This window comes from Mustela erminea, chromosome 8, assembly GCF_009829155.1.
Source record: "Mustela erminea isolate mMusErm1 chromosome 8, mMusErm1.Pri, whole genome shotgun sequence".
Taxonomy (NCBI): Eukaryota; Metazoa; Chordata; class Mammalia; order Carnivora; family Mustelidae; genus Mustela; species Mustela erminea.
In genome coordinates, this window is record NC_045621.1 from 21,769,764 (window position 1) to 21,792,790 (window position 23,027).

Sequence of the window (23,027 nt, forward strand, 5' to 3'; positions counted from 1 at the left end):
AAACATGAAGATTGGTGATGTTCCTGGTTTCACTGTTGGGATTCTGAACTTCAGTTATCATGGTTGGTTACATAGCATGGTGTGCCTACGTGATCAGCTCTCCATAAACACCTTGGATCCTGAGACTTGAGCAGGCTTCCCTGGACAGAGACAATTTGCATGCATCTCCACAGTTCCCAGCTACAGGGGAAAAATGTATCTTATATGATCAAAGAAAAGGATTCAGAAGCTTATGCCTAAATTCTCTGGACTCCTCCCAATGCATACCTTTTTTTCTTTTCCTTTTGCTACTTCTGCTTCTGGCTGTGAACATAGCCTGCTGGGAGTGTCGTGAGTCCTTGTAGTGAATTAGAAAGCTTCAGGGTTGTAGTCAGACCCCCACGACATAACCTCCCCACTCCACCCAGAATTCCCTAGCCATATAGTTTGCATTGCCATTTTTGTTCCCTACCAAGAATGTATTCAATATTTGTCTAGAAATCATCTGTTTAACAGTCTTAATGAGCAACTGAATCTAAGAGGCTCATCTCAAGGGCCTTCTCTTTTTTGTCATGTGAGGAGAATATTACACTTCTATACCTTTGACTGGGGACTTTACTGAGACACTTGAGAATCAAAATGTTAATGTGAACTAGAAGATAGAAGGCCGGAGAAGGGCCCAGGCAGAAGACTGGTCATAGTGACCACAGAGAACAGGAAGAAGCTAAGTGCTTAGGACCCCAGCAGCTGCTTTGGTTCTTTTGGTTCTTTGGTGTCAGTAGATTTGGGGAGATTATTTAGGAGACAAATCACTGATGCTCTGTCGTTCATCTGTTGTTTTTTTGTCCTGAAGCATTATTGATTCCTTCCTTGGACATTTGTCGCTTGCTCTCTATATTTTGTTCCTTCAGCTTTTTCTTCTAGGAAACAGTTTTAAATCATTAGTCATTTATTAAAATCTCTGAGATGTTTTGAAATTTTATATACTATGCTTCATGTATAAAGCTACTTCGGTAACATAACATTTTAGCTATTGCTATAGATCCACTGGAAAATCAACAACTTCCATTTATATATGTTTTTCCTTTGCACACAAGCTTTTCCTATATCGTCTATCTGGGACCATATCTACAGTTGGGTGAATAGAATTTTTCCCGAGCGTTTAGATTTCTGAGAGTTTCCTGAAATGGGATAATCAGAGTGGGTGACTAGACAATATAGTTTTGCTTTCTGGGCATTTGGAATGTGAAAACTATGGATCAGATCATAATAATGAGCCATCAAAATGGTGAATTTGGTCATTATTCTTAGATAAATTTAAAACTTTCTCATAAAAATAAAATTTAAGAAAAAAAGAAAAGCAAATACTCATGTTTGAAAAAATATCTTCAAGCAGGTTATTTCATTTAGATCCAATTTATTTGATTAATTGTCTCTATCTTGTTCCTCTGGTTGATATTACCAGAACGTTTTCCAACAGTTTCTCTTTTTTCTTCACCTTAAAATTCAGGCTGAGTATCTGAGTAGGCAGGGAAATAGCAGAACATCCAATTTGTGCTTTGTTATCTGTTCTTTGAAAACAATGATAAAACTGTTACTGTATTTAATGAGAATTCCAATTCAGTCCGGATCAGTGTTCAAATCTTTTCAGCAATGTTCCTTCTATTCTAGAAGAAAGGTATCAATATTTTTCATCATATAATTCTTCAACTTATGCAGTCTTTGAATTAGCTTGGACAATTAAATATCATTGGAAGAGAAATTTTTATTTGTCACACAAATAGTAAAGTTAACCCATCTGACCATTGGTGTATTACTTTCAGGATGATTACTTTATCTGTCATTCACAGAGAGTTAGGGGGAGTATAGCATGTAACAAGAGTGAAGTTGATCATTTTCTGTAGAATGTTAAGCAATTACGTTCCTATTGCCAGTACAACAAAGAACCACCTGTGTGACTTTGGCTAAGTGACTTAACACTTCTATACTTCAGTTACTTTGACTGAAGAGGAACCATGACAGCTTGTAGTGTAATATTTCAGAAAGTGCTATCTTGACTTGGTTTTGAGGGCATGGCTATAAAACTCTCAACACTCCTTTGTGGGAAGTTTGTTATGCCTCCACTCCAATCCCTTCCCTTATTAGAGTCTAGCACTCCTTGGTTACAACACACACACACACACACACACACACACACACACACAGCTGCCAGAGATTCCAGATGCCAAACCCCCTTCCTCCTTAGGCTTGTAGAATTATTCAAAACAATCTACAGAAAGCCCGAGCAACCTCTCTAACTCCATCTGGCTTGCCACATAAAAGTTGCGTCCTTTTCGGTTCCATCCTACATCCTCAAAGTGATGTAAGCGAGCACATTTTACTATAACCTCTAGAAAGGTTTATAGGAGAATCCAAGAACTATGGTCCCATTGAGGGTGTATGATAGTGGAATATGGATTAGACCAAATAGTTGGACACCTGATAGGAATGTAGACATTTCGGTGTAGGAGCAAGAAAAGGGATCATTACCAACAATCGGGGCAATGTTATATACCCTAACAGATACGATCATCATATATTGGTCAAGGACTAGATATTTCACTTCATTGACGTAATGCTACATCAGCCATGTGTCAGAAGAATTTATGTTTACTCATTATCTATATCCACATGTTCCCACAGCTACCTTGAACTTGGGTGGGACCAGGTGACTAGTTTTAACCAAGAGATTGTGAGTGGAAGTGATATGTCACTTCTGGGTTGTGGTAGTGAAACCCCCTGCTAACCCCAGACATCCTTTTCTCTGTTGCAATAATCGTGGAGGTAACATGTTGACATATATGAGCCACGGATGAAGCTAGTATGATTGATCTCCTAAAGGACCATTTGGAAGAAAGGTGTCAGACCTTGTATCAGAAATAAGCTTTAAATGATAAGTCCATGATGTTTTAGGATTAATCTGTCATCGCTACTGAATCTTGCAACTCTTTATAGGCCCTAGAATTTAGATATCTCCCCTGAGATAAAGTGATAGGAGAAAACCTTAAATTGGCTGAATGTATTATGAATTAATTTTGAAAACTCCTTAATTGGTTAGCTTGTATTTGCTCCTTCTAGATAAACTGGAGATTTGGGAAAGACATTATATTTTGTTATGGAAAAAATAAACTTACATTTATTGTACTGAGTTTAAGAGTTTGAGGAAAAATCATACCTGCTCCCTTGTGATTAGTATTATAAAACAAATACAATATAGTTTTAGGGGTAAAGTATTTTGATGTTGAGTAGATACATGATCCAGCTATGCCACTTTTTACGTGCCTTGCATAAGCTTTTGAATGTTTCTAGAATTTTACTTTTCTCTGAAAAGAAGAAAATAATAGCACCCAACTTATAGGGTTGTGGTGAACATCAAATGAAACAATGAAATAGAGTTCTTAATAGAGTGCCAGTCATAAGAGAAATAGTCAATCAATGTTTATTATTATTTTAATGTTGTAGTAGTTGAAAATCCACACAAATACAATAGCTTTGCCCTGAGTAAAGGCAAGATGAATCAACGAATCCCTGTAATACATGAGATATTAAGATTTTATCTTCAGGATATTTTAGGGTACACATATGCCTTCTATAGAAATCAATGGACAGGTAACAGAATATGTCTTTATAGCTTGGAATCTTTGTTTTTCTTTGTTCCTAAAAAAAGGCAAAAAACTTGGATTGTATCAGCTCGTACAACACGCTACTTCTCATGGAAGTATAAATAGGTAGAAACAGGTTTGTGAGATAAATGTATTTCTTTTAAAAATCTGCGGTAACTTACTTGCAAGAGCAGGTATTTCACTATTTGCATGTCTCATGTGTACCATTTGGTTTACAGTCTCCTGATTGCTATCTTGTGGTGAATTGTTCTGTTTATAGCTTTAAAATTGCTATCTGGGTGACAGTCTTCTGTTTCTAATCTTAAGATGGTTGTCTAGTGGCTTTGCTCCCCATGGTTTATCATGCAGCTTGATGATACTGTGGAGGGAAATACAATTAGCTAACTATGCACCTGTTCAGTTTACAATTTTATGAGGGTAAGCTGTAGTATGATATACATCTTGGGGCTTATAGTGAAATCATTTGAAAACAGAGATTCTGTATGAAATTCTGTAATATATAAAAATACCTAAATATTTTATGTAATATATTGTCTCTGTAGAGTCTCTCTCTTGATATTTATGTGTATGTCTAGGCAAACAGTCCCTGGCTTACAAGGGTTTGACTTTGAATTTTTAAACTTTACAATGGTAAGAAAATGATACACATTCAGTAGAAAGCATACTTTGAATTTTGAATTTTGATTTTTCTCCAGGGCTAGTAATAGGTAATAAATACTCATGATGCTGGGCTGCAACAGTGACCTACAGCTCCCAGTCAGCCATGTGATCACCAGGGTTAACAACAGATACACTTACAACCATTCTGGAGCCATACAATCATTCTGGTTCTCACTTTCTGTGTAGTATTTAATAAATTACATGAAGATTCAACATTTTATTATTTTTTTAAGATTATTTATTTATTTATTTATTTATTTTGGACAGAGAGAGCACAAGTGGTGGAGAGGAGTTGAGCAGGCCACCCAAAGCAGGGCTTAATCCCTGAACTCTAGGATCATGACCTGAGCCAAAGGTACACACTTAACTCAACTGAGCCACCCAAGCACTTCTCAACAATTTACTATAAAAAAGGCCTTGGAGTAGGTGATTTTGCCCAACTGTCGGCTAATATAAGTGATTTGAGCACATTTAAGATAGACGAGGGTACAATATGATGTTTAGTAGTTTAAGTGTATTAAACACATTTTTGGTTTATAATATTTTCAACTTACAATGGATTTATCAGTACAAAACTCCATCATAAGTCAAGGAAGATCTGTATACAGAGATATCTATCTTTCCACAGGCTTATACAATTAAACAATTGTGAATTCAAATCTGAATTGTGACATTTATTTTGGATTCTAATCTTCTACTCCCTTATATACTTCATAGCTTTTCCATAATTTTTTTCCTCTTACCATCATCATTTTAATTGAAGTTTTGTCATGGGGTCAGGATCAGATTCTATGCTGTTTTTCAGAAAAGATTTTCAGTGACTGTTTAGCAGGTAGTAAATCTAAGAAATTTACCAAGTTATTTGTAAATTGGGTTTTTCATGTGAGATTTCCCTTCTATTAATATTATGTAATAAAATTGCTAGAGATAAGAGTAGTTATATGCTATATTCTCTGATATATGTAGGGAACAAGTGGTGATTTTAATAGGCAGATTTGTAAGACTCTGAGAAAGGGAGACAATCAAGAGTTTCTCCCTATGGTCATTTTTAAAAAATCTGTTTACTCATGATTATGGTGTATTTATCTGTCTTGAATGAAAGGAACCTGACTCTCCATCATGGATGAGTGGCTCTTGTGTGGTTTGAGAAAGCAGAAGGAAGTTTTCAGTTTTATCAGATCAGTTGTCAAGGGACAGATGAAGACCACTGGTGATCTTAAATTGAGTCAATGTGTCAGAATAAGTATGCTGTGATCAGAACAGGATTTCCCTTTGCAGAGGAGGAAAGAGAAGTGATTAAGTAGCAGAAGAAAGATATTTAAGTCAGAAGATGCAGCTTTAGGGGTAACTACAACCACTTAGTAGTAATGGTCACAGGACTCTAAATTTGTTATTTTAGTCTTATTTTCCTCATCCGATGACCAGAAGTATTTCAATAACATTTATCTCAAAAGGGTGTCAGGAGCCAAATGAATCAAAGTATGTGGAATAAGTATATGCATTGTAAAGCACTATGTAACTTATGCTTGCAACTAATATGGTACCACTGGAAATGTCAGCTGTACCGTAAAGCATTAGAAACCTAAGTTGTTTCTCCCTCTTCTTCAGTCTATCAATGGCTTAAAATGCAGGGTGCCTTGACATATCTCACCCTGAGCACAACAAAATGACAGTGATCTCAAATAAATGGGTCTAAACATCTAAGGAAGAGAATATGTTTGTGTATGTCCATGCAAATAGTAGGAGATGCAATCAACAGGATCTTTAAAGACCCATATCTGAACAGATTTGAGAGAACTTGCTCCAATTATTATGTTGAAAAATACACTTTCTGTCCACTGACTCATTTGAGATCATATGTAAACAAATAACCCTAGTAGCTTGAAAGGGTAATAGAATCTTGAACGAAAAGTTACTGGAATCTTAAAATTCTTACACTTGGGAGGCATGAAGGAGTAAAAAACAGTATTTGAAGTAGAAGTTAGAATAAGAAACTTGAGAGAGGAACATTTTCACATCATCAGTGTCTCTAAAATTACTCTCACACATTTCTACAGGCTCATCTAAAATCAGCAGTCAGTTCATTGACTATTTATGGACCCATTCCCTCTCCTGCTCTTTAAGCATGGTACTAACATTTGATATTCTTTTTAACAAAAGATTTGCCAGAACCATTTGTGTAAATTGCCAAGAGGGCAGAAAGAAAAAAATTTGTAAGAAAATATTACTTCTCTTGGGTATCACCTACCAAATATTTTATACACACACACACACACACACACATATATATATAAAATTCTCAAAGAAACAAAACTTAATAAAGCAGTCTGCACGGAGGAGTAAGTCTGTACACATCAATAGGCATATGTGTTAGATGGTAAAAACATATGGAAGATATCACATTCCAAACAACCAAAGAGCTCCAAGGAATAATTAATGGCATTCATAAATGCGGACAAAAATAAGCTCATGTTCACATCTTAAAATTATTAAATCTAGAACAAATCTTCCTCTTTCCTAATTGGTTTTTCGTATGACAAATTTCTGACACAGAAGAGAACATTTGTTTCATATTTTATTGAATTTCATTTATATTAAATTAAAAATATATTTCTGACAGATTCATGTAACAAAAAGGCAGAACAGTTTTCAAATTGTTCAGCTGGGATGATCAGTACGGAATGAGGCAAAGCAGGTCGCATTCTATAATTGCCTTATACAGGTACAATTCTTTCCCAAGAGCCAAGAGAGGATCCTTGAGAACTAACTGAAAAGCCTAATTACAGAAATTTAAAATACTGTTTGTCCCTCATTCTCAAATAACAACAGAAATTGGGGGAAGGAAAGTAGAATGGGGTGAAGGGTTGGCAGAGAAGAAAGAATAAGGGAAATTATACTAAAAATAGACCTAACATTAAAAAAGTTAGTATGTGTTAAGTGCATAATCCTTCATAGATAAAATAGAAAAAAATCAAAATAACATTACACCACACACAATTGGCATATCCTATTGTGTAAGCGAGTGCAGAGGTTGAACACGTCACAATAGTGCTGAACACAGAATCACAAGTAATGTCAAAATGATAACTTCCAACCAAAAGGAAACAATCACAAGCCAATTACTTATATACAAATCAATCCTAAAGACATTATGTCCCAAATAAAGATGTCCACAAAAGAAAATCAAAGCAACATTATCCTTATTTACAAATGCAACTAGCCATGTCTTTAACAAGCTATAAAAATACTATTCACATTTTCAAACATACAGTAGTATTTTTTTGTTTGTTTATTTCAAAAAGGCAGCTAACTTTGAACACTGGGATTTAAATGAAACATTGATGGCTTACCAGCTAGGTATTTTTGCAGCCCTGCCCTTTGAAGATACTTCACAAGAGAGAGGGCTTGTTTTCTTTTTACAAGTTAAGAACATAAGGAAATGAATACAAATGTATATAACACCTTAAGCCTCTGCCTTTTCGGTAAAATGTCTCCCTTTATCACCTGAACTGATCTTAGTCAACTACTTGGATGCACGTATGAGATGAGTGTTTGAGAGACGATTTAACATGACTTTGTTTTTTTGTGCTATGAATTGTCTGACAGACAGTTCTCATTTTCATTTGATCTTGCTATAATGGTGCCTAAAAAAGAGATGAACTAGTCATACCATGTAATGATGCAGTTCCGACATGCAGCAATGCAAGTCCCTGGTGGTCACAACGGGAGATGTAGACACACCAGCCAGTGAGGTGTGCATTCAAAGTTAGCTGCCCTCACACAGCTGCTCAGTTTTATAATCGACCCATTTAACAGCAGTACCAATTTATGCTACATTTTTCAAAGTACCTTACTTTAAAAGAACAGCTTACATATCTACACTTAGAAAATAACTTCCATACTTGATTACTGGAGTAAGCCCAAAAGGGTTCTTGGAGTGCTATGGTGTAGTCCCCTCACTCCCCCCCCTCCCAGCCCCTGAGAGATCCAGAAATATACAGGAAAATGACTCTCACATTAGGGACAATGTACAACCCCCATTAACTGAAGAATCTGGAAATGATACTCAAGAACCAGGTTATGTCAATATGTAGGAGGTATGATTTGATTTATTTCCAAAGAGCTGCAGGCTGGGGGAAAACATCTACACATTAGGGATAAAAATAGCAGTAAAGGCAAAGTGGTTTGGACAAGTCAGACTATTGTCTACAGGTATGAAACTTGGTTTCCTTATATTTGTATATTTGTACAAATAAAACCACTTCAGACGATATGGGTAAAATTTGTTAGAGCATTGAAATAAAAATGTCCTTAAAAATCAAAAATAGAGAAAAGGTGGCAACTTACTAGATAACATAGATTTTTGTTGCAGTGAAACTGCCCTCATTGTGTATTTGTCAGATAGATGAATGGTCCAATAAAGAATTACAGGTGGGTCTCAAAGCTGAATAGCCTTTACCTTTCTGATAATAAGACTCTTCATTTATGAAAAAAAAGTACAGCAGCTGTGAAATATTTGCGATCAGGAATAAAATAAATATATAAAGTAAATAAGTTAATTTGTTGGCAAAACTAACTTCTGATTATATCTAAGTTTCTAATGAAAAGATTAAATCTAAGTCCTACCACGGGTACGTGCACATATGTGAGTTTCAAGATTCATCACAGGGCTGACTCGACTCAAATTCCTGCAGAGAAGGATATTGTAAGAGAATCGATCTTTATGGAATAACGTAATTTTTATATCATAAAGAATACTCTGTGCAGTAATTTCTTTGAGAAGTATTTTTAACAATGTCCACATTGTTAGAATCATTTATAGAAAAGTCAGGCATTTGAGGACAGAGGCTAAGTCAGTGTTTCCACAAAGCAATGTATGGGATCTCAGAGATCCACTATGGCTTCAGAGAGGTACAGCCTCAAGAGGGCCACTTTGAAGAGGATGGTAGACAGTAAAGAGAAGAGAGGTGATTGTGTCAATGGGGAAAGAAGCAAGGGTGGTATTTTTCTTTAAATCTCGAGAGAAATTAATTTTCTGTAACTCCTAATAAGATAATCACTTACTCACAAAGTTGACCGTCAAGGGGTAATTTCCAAGAGAAGCATGGGTCTAACCCCCAGGAAGCTGGGCTTAGAGTGTTTTCAGCTCATAACTGAAAGAGAAGCATTTTCTTCTGCCCAACATATCACCTGGCAGGAAAGAGGTGAGGCAGGAGTCTGCAAAAGTGACACAGCCTACATTTTTGTACCTCTACAAAAACAGTGGCACCTGAACAGTGTCTGAGATTTCTACTATTTTATAAAAACTTTCCTTTTAATGAAAAGAATGAAGCAGTCCACGATGTTAAAAGCCATTTGTCCATACAAACTCAAGAGTTCCTGACCCAGCGTGGTGCCCACATTAGCTTCATGCTGTTAAGTATGGAGAGAACTATTCTTGCAAAGGCATCTCTGGGATTAGAAAAGTTGTATTCATTCTACCCAGAAGTATAAAAGCTGGCCCATTGTAATATTAGTAAAATCAAGGTCTCCACTGAGGACTTTTATTTTAAAATCACATCTAATCTACATCTGTATAATGTCATTCATTCTTATGCAAATGGAAATCAGGAGACACGAGTCTGCCTTCATGTGTCTACATGGGTACAAGGCTGCCCCCTTCAAAGTCCATATACACAAAAAGAGGCACAGCAGAATTTTCTTGCCTTTGGCATATACAGAAGTTAGTATATCTGGCTTTCTAATGACTAGAAGTTTATACACCTGGACTCCTCATTTGCAATATTAAAAACCATCAGTCTAATAACTAGAGTCCAAAATAATGGAAATAACAGCAGTTTGAAATGCTTGTACTATTTATCAGAATATTGTTAACTAATTGCTTCTTTTTGTTTTTGGAAATGGGAAGGTAGCACGGGAAAAAAGGGATATTTCACAAATTAAATGCATTTTGTTTGTTTACTAAATAAAGGGCACCACTCAGTCTTTTTCTCTGCATAAGGTAATAGAACATTTACATTTCCTTTACTTCGTTTTGAAGACCTCTTACTTAAAGTCATATAACATATTTGTCTGTTAAACTCTGCAAGGTGGTGTTTGCAAATCAAATTTTAAAAAACATTCTCTTCATAGTTAATGCAATTAAAGATGGCAAAAGAATGAGAGAATGAGAAAAAAATTAATTGCAATGCTTTAAAACAAATTTTCACAAGTGGAACCAGCTCTTTATATGCCTACTTTCTGCTAAACCTAACAAATAACAATTTTAAATGGCAAACTTATTTTTTACTATGCAAAATCCATCCTACGTGTTCATAACCTGCATTTTATTTTGTTACATAGTAGTTTGTGGTTAATTTTCTAGTTCGATTTATTTAATAATATTAAAATCATTTAATATCTGATAACTAACTAAATCTACATCGTACAGCATTATCATGGTTTTGCCCAGCTATATACATGCTCTCATGATCATCTTTTCTATTACCTTGTGAACTACATACTAGTTAAATAATCAACATTTATAGGTGGATGAATAATTCAGGTTTTGAAATAAAGATTAGTTAGCTTTATTTACATCCTTCCCTGTCAGGCTGAAACAAGTTTATTTTTCCTTTCACTTTGACACTTCAAAAAGCATTTGATAGCCCTTTGGACTTCATCTAGCAGCAGAACCTCACAGACCTTCTACTGATTTGTCCTCGGCTTTGGGAATATGCACGATCTTCATGTCATGTCCCACTTTTAGAAGGTATTAACACACACCTCATGACATTTAGAGCACTTCTCTTCTCTTCTGTTTCTCAATATACAGATAATCATTCTTTCTGATCTACTAAAAGAGAAGCTCATGTTTTTAGTTTGAATATTTTAATAAAATATGAGTTTGCACTGTTTTTAATTCAATTTCAAGAATATTACTTGAGAAAGAACTCTCACACTAACCTATGACACAAAAGTTTGGAAAACCAAATGTTACTCAGAAGTCCAAGCACCTCTTTATGGTGCAGGATGCTTTGTGGTTCTGGGTCTACTCTGATTTAGAGAACATCTTTTCTCATGTAAGAACCAAAGAATGGCTCTTCAAACATCCATTTAGTTATACAGTGTTTCCTTATCTGTAGATGGGATTCCCCAAGATCGGCTATTTGGTGACTTAAAAAATATAGTCTGTGTAACTTCACTGCTAATTTTCCTCAGATTTACTTAATTGGTTCTGCATGTTCGAATTGCTACAACTGGCCTCTGAGATTTGATATTCTGATGCACTTTGCAGGCTTCAAATGGCATTTTAAAATTTCACTTTGCTGGGTTGAGTAAGTTATTTTTTGGAACAGGTAAAACAATTCTTTTCTTCCTTTCATACACATCGAAATATATTTTTCCAGGGGGACAAAAACAACTAAAATAAAAAAATGTACTATAGAAATCATTCAAAAGGAACAATAAAGTGGTTTTTGTGAAGCATTTTGGGTCTTTTCGGATTACACTTGCATCTATCTCTAGTTGTTAGTGGTAGATTACCTGATATATAAGGGTTTTGTGTTCTTAGAATGAAGGAAACTACATTCACTGAATACATTCTATTACCTTAACAGTAAGAAAATTATTTTTCTTTCCTTCTCAAAATAAGTGATTCTGTTTTCCATATGCCAGAAGAAACCATGACTATTGTAAATCAGAAGGAAAAAAAAAAAGTTCTAGTATCCAAAAAAGGTGCGGTCAGTGGTAAGTTGGTACAGATTTATTTGGAAAGGGAGGCTTATATCCAAATTCTTACAAGAAATTATGTGAGGTCCCCTTTCTCTGGAGACTCTTCTGAATGGGTGGGAGAATTTGAAGCTGTTGGGCTGTAGCCCCTAAGTCATTCTGTGTCTTCAACTCAGAAAAGTTCATGTTGAACCTCATTAGAAGGGGTCTTACAAACCTCTCCCTTTCTCCACTTCACTCTTTTAGCTTACCTTTTTTCTCATAACTTAGTAAGAAACCAGTCCTGATGCCTCCAATGTTCTTTGCCAGAGAACAACACCTACTGTTGACTTAATGGTCAAAGTAGAATCCAGATAGGTCAATTAGCCAGTGAGGCAATATCCTTCCACCAATTCCTGTTTGGATGAAACTATCTTATTTGTTAACTCTGGTAAATTGTAGGTTGTTTAATTTGTGTTCCAAATGAGTTCACACTAGATTTTCTAACAAACAATGGATTTTATGATGACTGCTCACAAAGTAGTCCATAAAATCTTATTCCTTGAATTTATGGGGGAAATTCAAATGTTATTCTAAATAAATTGACTTCAAATCATTAAGTTAGGGATAATATTGCATTTATGTTGATATTTCCCACTTACACAGTGCTTTTAGTAGACTATAAATAATTATCAGTTGAAAAAATAAGGGAGTTGAATGGATGGATTGACTTATTTTTTCAAAACAGGAAGAAACCTAGAGCTCTTTGCATTTTTTTCCCTCTCTGTAAACTCTCTGCTTTACCAACAAAGATTTTTAGTCTCATTGATGGTTTTTTTTTTTTTTTTTTTGGCAGTAGACTTGAATTTGATGCCAAAATTTTAACATTAAAAAAAAATTAATTCATATGACTGTCCAAGCAGATTTTCTTAGAAAAGAGAGACTACCTGATTTTCTTGTTCCAGGAGACTCATTCCTAACATTTGTTCCCATTGCTCATCTTAGTAGGTATTCTTTAAAAATTATACATAAAAAGATGGTTCTAGAATTAGGATGATATATTTGAAGAAAGTATTATTATACAAAGTATCAAAAGATTAGTATGTTGGATATTAAAATAATTACATGAGAATTTTTTCATGTTTATTTACAACCTTTGACCCAAGAACCTACCTATAAACTGTGAATGTTTGTGTATTTTTTATTATACCAATTTATGTGCAAAGAGTTACCTTCTACTTAATATAAATAGAGTCTCATACTAGAAATTCCATGGAATCAAGCCAATCTTTACTTACATTCCTTCACGTGGAGTATACAAACTGGATAACTTTCCTTGTGTAGCAAATGTGATATCATTTGTAGATAATGTGCTGGCCCTCTCACCATAATCTCTGGATACTGTTCCAAAGTCCTAATTTGCTTGGTTTGGCATTTCCACAGTCTTTCTTTATCTTAGCTCTTTTTAAAAAAATGTACTTAAATTAATTATTTTGCTGGTTGCTTCCATATTGCTTCATTCAAAATCCAAAATGGAGTTCAGAAAGAGAACAAATAAAATTATAGCTTAAGTGCAAACTACATTTCTGAGTATCTGCCAGTTAGACATACCCAATCCAGTGTCTCTTCCAGTTCAATGGATTCCCCATTGGACCACCCCTGAAAGTGTCAGTAGTTTTCATGAACCACACAGAACTGTCTCTTAGTTTCCCTTTTACTTTTTACATTATCAACTGCCTTTGTTACTGTCATTTATGGAGAAGAAAATGTTGAAGAATGTAAAGGAAGTGGGGATACATATTCAATAGTGTAAAGCACAACAGTTAGATTTGATGTTACACTTGACTAGTGTCTTGGCCTCCCCTTCTAAATTTGAAGGCTATATATTTAAAATAATGGTCACTGCACCATATTAAAATTTTTTTTTACAGTTCTGTCAATTTATAGCAATACATAAGAAGCTCTGATGTAAAAATATTTCCAATCAGAAATTAAAGTCAAAATATATGGGGGTAAAAGTAATATAAAGGGACAGACCAAAGCAAAACAAAATGAAACAAAAAGACCAAAAATATCCCTCCAAACATAATTACTTATTATAACTTTGAGAAAGTTAAGAAATTATGAAAGCTGAGTTGTCCGTTCTTGCTTATCAGGATAGAAACCGTTGGGAAAAGAACCTGGATTTTCTATCTCAGTTACTATCATATGTTATAGAAAAGGTTATCCTTTTGTTCTAATGGAAAATTTATTACGATTTCCAAGGGTACTGAAAATATACAGATCAGTTCCTACAGGTAGGAACAGATAGCATGGGTCTTTCAGTCATCTGCTTTAAAAAAAAAAAAAAAGAAAGAAAAAAAGAAAAAGAAAAAGAAAGAAAGAAAGAAAGAAAAGAGAAAACATTGAGAACTAGCTTGACAGCAGGCAGTATTGCCTTATTATTTGCTGGTCCTTCTCTAGCTGTTTCAATCTCCTGACCAACCCATGCAGAGAAATGAAGAAACAGTGTGGTTCCTCCTATCTTTCTCTTTCAGTTCTTCCATCTAATGTTCAAGTTAGATAAGCACATGACTATCATTGCATCTCTATATCTTCCACTGGGAAGTGTCAAAACTACTGGCCTTGGGAATAGAAGGAAGACCGTAAGAGAAAGAGAGGCGGCAGGGAAATTGGAGCGGGTGTGTCTCTATGTTAAAGCCACTGTTGAGCTTACACCACAGTATTTCGGTGTCTGTAGGGTGGAGGAGGCAGCACAGTGCCGGGCTTCAGCGAGAACTCAGAGAGGTATTCAGGATTCTCTGCCACAATAGGCCGGATCCGTCCATTTTGTTTATAAAAATATTTTGTGCTGTACTCCTGCAGGTAGTCTGGGTGTTGAAGGGTGCTGCGAGGTGGCAGGCTGTGGTTCCAGTAGTCAGGGTTGTCGAATGCTTTCTTGGCCTTCTCTGGCACAGACAGTACATTGTTCTTCAGGTACTCGGCATTCCCCAATGCGTTGGCAAAGGTGTTGAGGTACAGTGGCTCATTCACATACTCATCCTCTGCCTTGGGTGGACCATTGGAAGCGTTGTGATATTCAGGATTATCCAAAGCTTGAAGGTCTCCGTTTTTCCTCCGAGAAACAAAAGGGTTCTCCTCCACAGGGTTCAGGTATTCTGGGGGAATACACAAATATTAGTCAATATCTACTTTCTAGAATGTGTTAATCAGACCAAGGTTGTACAGGATGGTTATCTTCTTTTTCCAGACCAATTAAGCCATGGATTTGTTTTCATGAGTTTTCACAAAAAACATTTTGTTGATTACTTCATTGATTACTTTTGTCATATGACAAAAGAGTAAGAAAGAGTAGGTGGGCCAAAACTCTTAATGACTAAAGAGTCGGGAAGCAGACTTCCTGTCTTCTAGATTGTTCCTCTTTCCTTCTAATTGCATTTGTTTCTCCTACATAAGAGGCTATTTGTTTAAATGCTTCCATTTTCTAAAAGTCAGTATTTTTTGTTGTTGTTGAAAAATAGGACAATCTATCCAGGTTAAAGAGCTTTGAAATGTGGAGAAATTAGAATTCCTAAAAAGGGTACTGGAAAATAAAAATGTCTATAGCTTAAGTCCATGCCAAGATGAATGGATGAAGTGAAGGAACGACATTTTTCAGTCTGTGTGTTTTGCTATAATGTCCATATAGGTAAAATGGATTTGATTACAGATGTTCCCCAGAAAGCTTTACACATAGGAAAGGAAATATCTAAAGAAAAGACTCAACTAATAAAACCTGATTGATATCTAACATGCTGCTAAATTGACTTGCGTGACAATACATATGCCTAAGAATAAAGTGTAATTAGAACATTCACTTCCACTAGCTAACCATAATCACAAACTAACAAGCTGTTAGTTTGATCATATGAAGTAATTGTTTTGTAGGTTGAAACCATTCATAGTAGAGGCTGTTTTGCATGATTCGATCTAATAAATTACTACAGAATATTGACCTGGAATTTTTTAAAAAGGTGTTAATCAATGCTGCTCTTCTTAAATTTAATTCTACCTCTATGTATAGAGTATATATAGGCCTATATTCCCATATACAGTAGACCGTCTTGCCCTCTCTTTTAATGTAGACACAGATATGATACTTTAGCTATTCCTATTTTGGTGTTGGGGCAGGGAAAGAGCACAACTGTTCATTGAGATGCCACCATTCTGAAACAAACTTTCTTTTCTATCCCCTATACTTAGCTTGACAAGTAGAGAAAAATAATCTCATCAAGTCAGGGTGATTTGCCCCTGGATATCGGCCTGCTTGATATACTTCAGTATTTAGCATAATGGGCAAGTTAAAAGATAGTAACGACTATCCCACCATCATATATTGGAATGACAGGAACTTAAGTCATGCTCACAACAACCCTGTAGGGAAGGAAGTGGAAGCCATATTTTTTTCAGCTTTATAAACAGAAAACGTAGATTAAATGATGTATGAAGGATACAACTAGTACTGAACTAGAATTCAGATCGAAAATCCCTTGAGCAGCCTTCTTGTTCTACTGTACTATTTTCATTATTGTCCCTAAAGGAGGAGGGAGTACTTTTCACTTCATAGCATGTTGGAATTTGAAAGGTTTTCAAAGCAATGGTCATTTTAAGAAAAATGTGTGGAAAAACACCCCAAAAAACAACAACTTCTAAGGGAAGCAGAATTTGATTTTCCTTACCAGTTTTCTGAAACCTATTAACTGAAAGTGTAAGAATGTCTGTACTAACATTCTCTGCTCTCTGAGAAGTAGGCTGGTGTACAATAATCTTCTATAGAAGCTTATACTCAGGGACAAAATCAAGGGATGCTCTAGAGTGAGTCTTTAGACTCACTTAGAAGTTTTGTGTTTTCTCCTAGAAGGTTCATAGTACCTTTGATCAATCCAATCTACTTATCTATCTACTTGGAGAAACAACTCTATGGTTGAGGTGAAACTCTTCCCAGAGAGTATTGTACTTTTAGGGTGATCTGCCAAACCTTCTCAAAACTTACATTTGTGTCAGTAGTGGTCTGCAATCCAATTCTTCCAAAGCATCTAATTCTTCAGTATTGTAATACCTATTTATGCCTCTACATAGATATTCTTTAATAAGTTATTTATAATGTGTACTTAGGGATCCCTTAATTGCATTTTATAAAATTAAACATAATCATATATTCAAAAGCATAATGGGCCCTCATATGGAGTCTTAAAGTTTACTTGACTTTGAAGACTCTGAGACACAATCATTAATTTTTAATAACAATTATCCATCTTCTCCTTCATGTGATGCTGTTATCATGGAAGGAAAGTGGATTTTTCAAAGTTGAAAAAGCCATTTGATTTGTATGTCTAATATTTCTGCTAGTAAATTTGTACAGTCATCGCTGAGTTTTGTAGAACCACAAACTGAATTATTTTCAAGACATGATGGTATGCCTATAAGTAAACGTAGTGTCAGAACTTTAATTTTGGAAACATATCATATAAGGAATCATAATCTCTTATAATGACCAACATCACCCAAATGATGCAAGATTGTATAGAACTGACCAAATCTTTTATTGGTACCATCAAAATACCAGTCTTTATGAACTCAACAGTAAGTTCAATAAAGCCATGGCTCTAAAATCTTGCGATGTGCTACCTCACTCAAATATTCAATAGAGATATTCCTATGAAGGTAAGTTTAGATCAGTGCTTCTCAGGCTTGATTTCACATAAGAGTTACATAGGGATCTTGTTAAAAATCATATTCCTAATCAGGTGGTACCTGAGATTCAGATGGTGTAAATGTTGTACATTTGGACACAATGCTACAAAGAGCAACAGCCCAGGTCTTTTCTGGGTCACAAATGTTACGATGTCCAGTGGTTTGGCAATTTCCCTTCTATATTATATTGCTCATTTTGATGGAAGTGAAATGCAGAATGACAATCATTTCTGCACATTTTGTTTGTACCTTGTTTAGGTTTATCTCGCATAGGGGTCATGTAACCCTCTTCATCCAGCTCTCCTCGTGGGCTCCGTTCCGGGGCAAACACTGTGGGGTCAGCGCTGTACCTCTGGGTGCTGCTATCCTCCTGGACATGGGGTGCCGCTGGCTTGCGTAGGGTGCCGTTACAACAGGAGTCATCAAAAATCTCAGCTGTAGCCCCCTGAGCAAGTGGTGCTTCTGGGATCGTGCTGGTTGTGGCTCTGTAGGGCACAGGCACTCCTTGCTCGGCAGCAAACCCCCCATCTCGGTATACAAACTGGTTCTGTCAATAGAGAGACACATTTAGACAGAAGTTATTAGAAACAACTGTAAAAAAGAAATAGCCAAAAGGATAGTAAAACTTGTCTTTCAGACAAAAGCCAGAGTTTCTTAATTGTTTCCTCTGAATAGCTAACAAGTTTGAGTTACAACCACCTAAAATTCCAGTTTTTCTTTAAAAGTAAACCTGGGGAAAGAATTGGGAAATACATATTTAAATGTCACTGACCACCTAGCACATGATCTCATATAAACTATTTCATGTTATTTTCCACAGTCACCTATTTTTGATATATAATTCAAATTTCATGACAAATGAAAGCATTATTAACTGTAGACAGTTGACATTAAGAACAGAGATTTGGATGGTGATATTTTCTTCCTGCCTTCTCTTCTGCGGTTGCTATGACTTTGAGTCCCCAAGTACCCAAATAGGGGAATCATTACAGAGACTCTGACTTTTTAGCACACAACCTATAATCATGGAAATAATGATAACTTCCTCAACTAGAAGCATAATTTCTGAGTCCAGGTAAACCCTTCAAGAAAAAATTGAAAGCTACTTTTGATGCTTGGCCTCTCAGTTTTGGATTATCTACAGAGATAAAACATATCCACAAAGCCAGCTCTACCATCTATAGCAAATTCTTAACTCACTGTTGGCAAAAGCAAAATGAGGAAACTATGGGGAGACAAGAGAGAAGAAACATGATAAGCAAAGACCAAAAATACTAAAAGATGAAGGTTGATCATGAAATACTTACTCCTGACATGGGGGTGTAGGCAGGAGGAGGGCTGTGTCCAATTTCACTCTAATAGGAAAGAAAAATGGAATGATGGATATAATAAGAGGTAATATGAATGAAAAGAAAAAAAAAGAAAAAAGAAAAGAAAAGCCACATGAATTGTATGAACCAAAGGGGAAAACATGCACAACAGTGAAGTTTGCTAAATGGTAAAATTTTATGCACTCTGGCTACAAATGAGTTAATTTTTATGTTTTGAGAATATTAAATATTTTAATTCAATACCTGAAAAGAAAAATAATATAGAAATAAAGTAAAATTTTAAATAGATTAGAAATTAAGTTGATAATATTTTTCTGATTAACCCTAGAAGAAAGACAAAAATGGTAAATAATTAACTACAGTTTTAAATAAAGAACCATTTCCTTCCTTACATGTTGTATGGCTAAAATGGCCATATACCACGGCACTGATTCTCTTATAAAAAGAAACTTATCCACAAGGAGATGGAAGTGGGTTTCAATTTTCCTTGAATAATTTTTATTACCAAGTTACATTTATTTTCACTATTGCAGCAAAGGGTCAATTTTTTAGCCTTTCCTTTTAAAAAAAATACATACTATTTTCTCCTCAGTCTGATTTTTTGTAAGTTAAGAAACAAGAAAATCTTGGAAAATTAATTATCTTCCTGGAACTATGCTTTGCATACATTACTTTCATGTATTTAGAATAAGTTAAAATTAGATTTCAGTTTTAAAAAAAGGGCATCTGTATTCTATAACTTAATACTTCATCCTATGGGCTAAATAAAAGTAGATATAAAAATATGATAAATATTAAGGATAATATTCCTTAGGGTAAGTAGAGAGGTTATGTGAATATCAACATCATTTCTTAATAATATACATATTTTACATACATTTCTTGAGAATCTACTATCTATGTGCCAGGCACTTTTCTGGACAACAGAGATAATGAATAATGCAGATAAAAATCGTTGCTTTTAGGAAGTTTGCATTCTCTGCATACCTGTATGAAACTCGGCTAAGTATTATTCCAGGCCAGTGTTTTTCACTTTAGATATTCATAAAACAAACTCCAAGAAAAATATGGTTCCATGGAGATTAACTGTTTAATGTAAATTAATAGCAACCAGATAACACAATTTCTTATAATTAATGTAGTCCCCTGGACTAATCAAGGACCAAGGTCTGAAATCTTACATTAAGTTTACATTTTAACTCTCTTCAAAACTTCAGTCATTTACATGATGGGATAGAAACTATTGATCCCTTTCCTTCTCTAATAACTAAGAACGTCTTGAAGATATATTTAGAGACATATTTAATATGCTAAGCATAGGAGGTAGTATTGTCCAGGAGACACATTGTTTTATGATTTGTCAGATCTCTAGCCCCAGTTCCAGTTACAAGTGATGTGGTCAGTCGTGAAACACGTCAGATCTCATTTTTATCCTTGGCCTCTCACTCTTTGTATCTTAATGAAGACAAAGTAAGAAGGTGTATATAAATGAACTTGGTAAGCTGTGTACTACTATAAAAACATAGAGGATAGATAAAAATTTAAGCATTCACATCTGCTAAATCAGATTTTTAAAGTCAAGCAACCAAAATGCCAAAGCTACTTATCAAGAGGCATTTAAAAATGCTTCCTAGGGCACCTGGGTGGCTCAGTCTGTTACGCATCTGCCTTCACAGGTCATGATCTCAAGGTCCTGGGGTCGAACCCTGCCCTGGGCTCCCTGTCAGCTTCTCTCTCTCTGCCTCTCCCTCTGCTCATGCTCTCTCTCTCTCTCTCAAATAAATAAATAAAATCTTTTAAAAAATTTTTTTAAAAATTAAAAAAAAATGCTTCCCTGTTTTCCACATCATTTTCAGTATAGATATATTTTGTTATCTTTTAGAAAGATATAAAATTAAATACACTTTTTCATAAAATTTGAGGGGAAATTTGCCATATAATCCAGTGATATGGAAAATAGAGAGATGGTATGGGAAATACGACTAGTGCCTGGAGGAACTTTATCATATTATAAACCTTGGCCTTTACCCTATCATTAAAACCCAATTATTGAGCAAGCATTTGACAAATATTTATTAAACCTCTACCGTGAAAGCACAGGAACTATGGTAGATGCTGGAGATACCATGAGACACTAGGAGAGACAGAGATAGAACCTCTGGCCTTTTGCAATTTATACTGAACGATCAAATAGTACTTGAGATTATCAGAAGAAAGGCAAGAGTAAGACGAAGCTGCGGTGAATTTATTTGAATTCTACGATTGCATATTAGAAGACAGTTATTCCAAAATATGAGTAATTACTGCCGTTCCTTTCACCTCTTACATTACAATAGTTCCCGTACTGGGTCGCGTTGGACTAGAATCACAGCTCAGGAAACAGCACCAACGGCTATGGCTATCCAGTTTGATTTTTATAAAACTTGAGGGATAAGTGATGAAAGGAAAAACCCGTAAATTATACTTTATCAGGAAATGCTTTGTTATATATATTCATGGCTAGACTGCCTTCGATTGTAAAAAGGTTGTGTTAAAAATAGCTGGACCTCTTGGGGCACCTGGGTGGCTCAGATGTTTGGGCATCTGCCTTCAGCTCAGGTCATGATCCCCGGGTCCTGGGATCGAGTCCTACATCGGGCTCTCTGCTCAGTGGGGAGTCGGCTTCTCCCTCTGCCTCTCTCTCTCTCTCTCTCCCTCTCTCTGACTCTCATGAATGAATAAACAAAATCTTTAAAAAAAAATAAAAAAAAATAACGACCTCTTGAAAAGAGGCCATGCTGTATTAGAATTCAGGCGCTGTCCCTGCTTTGACAAGTCTTTCCATCAGCCTCCTGCCAAATCTGGATCTGGACACGCTGCCAGATACCATCACAGTAACAGGAGTGTCTTCATGCTCTTTCTAGTTTTCTACATTAAAATGGGGGGGGGGATGCTAAGCAAAATCCCTTTAGCATTCATTGTTTTTAGGGTTACTGGCTTTTTTTTATTTTTCTGTTTCCATTTTTTTTATTTGCTTTTTTTTTTTTTTTCTGTTTTCCATGATAAAAAGCACCTCATTCATTTTCCCCCTGGAAGGGCAATGCAGCTACAAGGGAACATCTGTGAGGCCAATTAGCCGGGCTGGAAATGTGATATAATTGTTGTTTAAATATATTTAAATTACATGTTAATCACTATGTCATAATTTATAGGCTTTGAAAATAACTTTTTGTACTTAAGAGCCAAGCCAGATTTTACTTGTTTTTGCTGTTTTTAGTTTGTAACAAGCTCTTCTCATTCCCCGCCCCACTCCCTTCCAATTCCCTACACTGGAAGAGCTGAACTTTTAATATGGGAAAGAATGACAGCTGCAAGTAAATTGGTTGAGTAAAAATTAAGATCCCCACAGTCAGAACACGCTGGAGTGACCTTAAAGTTCTGAGCAGAACAAAGCAGTGCTCTCAGTTAAAAGGCTTTTGTTTTTTTTCATCGTGCCATTTTCTGCTGTCCATCAAAGCCCAGCTTTGTGGATCTTCAGGAAGTACAGAGTGCATCTGTTCAATTAGCTGGTAAGGGGATTTACTGTCAGCACCACAGAGCTAGAAAGAGGTGGGCTATCAACTGGCAGGTGTAGGGAGTTTGTTTCTGGTGGGGGGGATTTGTAAGGGTGATGGAGAGAGTCAAGTTTAATTTTGTGGCCCTATCACCCGGACATTGTATGATTAACTTGGACTCAGACGCCAGAGGTTATAGAGAAGGCCAATATCAGCCAAAGTATCAAATGTGGTGTTAAATGCACTTTGCATACATCATGTTCTGAAATTTGCATTTCAGTTTGAATGATAAAAATTTGAAACTGTCTTATTACAGGCGCTGTATTTCTCATATTTATTGTTTTAATTAGAGCATTATATTGTTTAATATTGCTCCTGGGGAATTTTAAATTGTTAACCAGATGGGTTTTGTCTTTTAATATTTTTTTTAAATATCATAC

The 23,027-nt window shown here is 35.5% G+C and overlaps 1 protein-coding gene across 5 annotated transcripts in view; it reads right to left on the reverse strand.

Annotated features, from left to right (window-relative positions):
• Positions 1–6,876: 6,876 nt before the first annotated feature.
• Positions 6,877–23,027, reverse strand: part of ERBB4 (erb-b2 receptor tyrosine kinase 4) — a 1,157,734-nt gene continuing 1,141,583 nt past the window's right edge. For 3 of the 5 annotated variants that reach the window (XM_032354684.1, XM_032354680.1, XM_032354681.1), the window contains 3 exons: positions 19,031–19,078; positions 17,973–18,270; positions 6,877–15,148 (listed from right to left, as the gene is read on the reverse strand). In XM_032354684.1, coding sequence (XP_032210575.1) covers positions 14,703–15,148; positions 17,973–18,270; positions 19,031–19,078 — 792 coding nt within the window. In that variant the 3' untranslated portion in view covers positions 6,877–14,702. The remainder of the gene's footprint in view (positions 15,149–17,972; positions 18,271–19,030; positions 19,079–23,027) is intronic. The other 2 variants (XM_032354682.1, XM_032354683.1) reach the window with 1 other exon arrangement.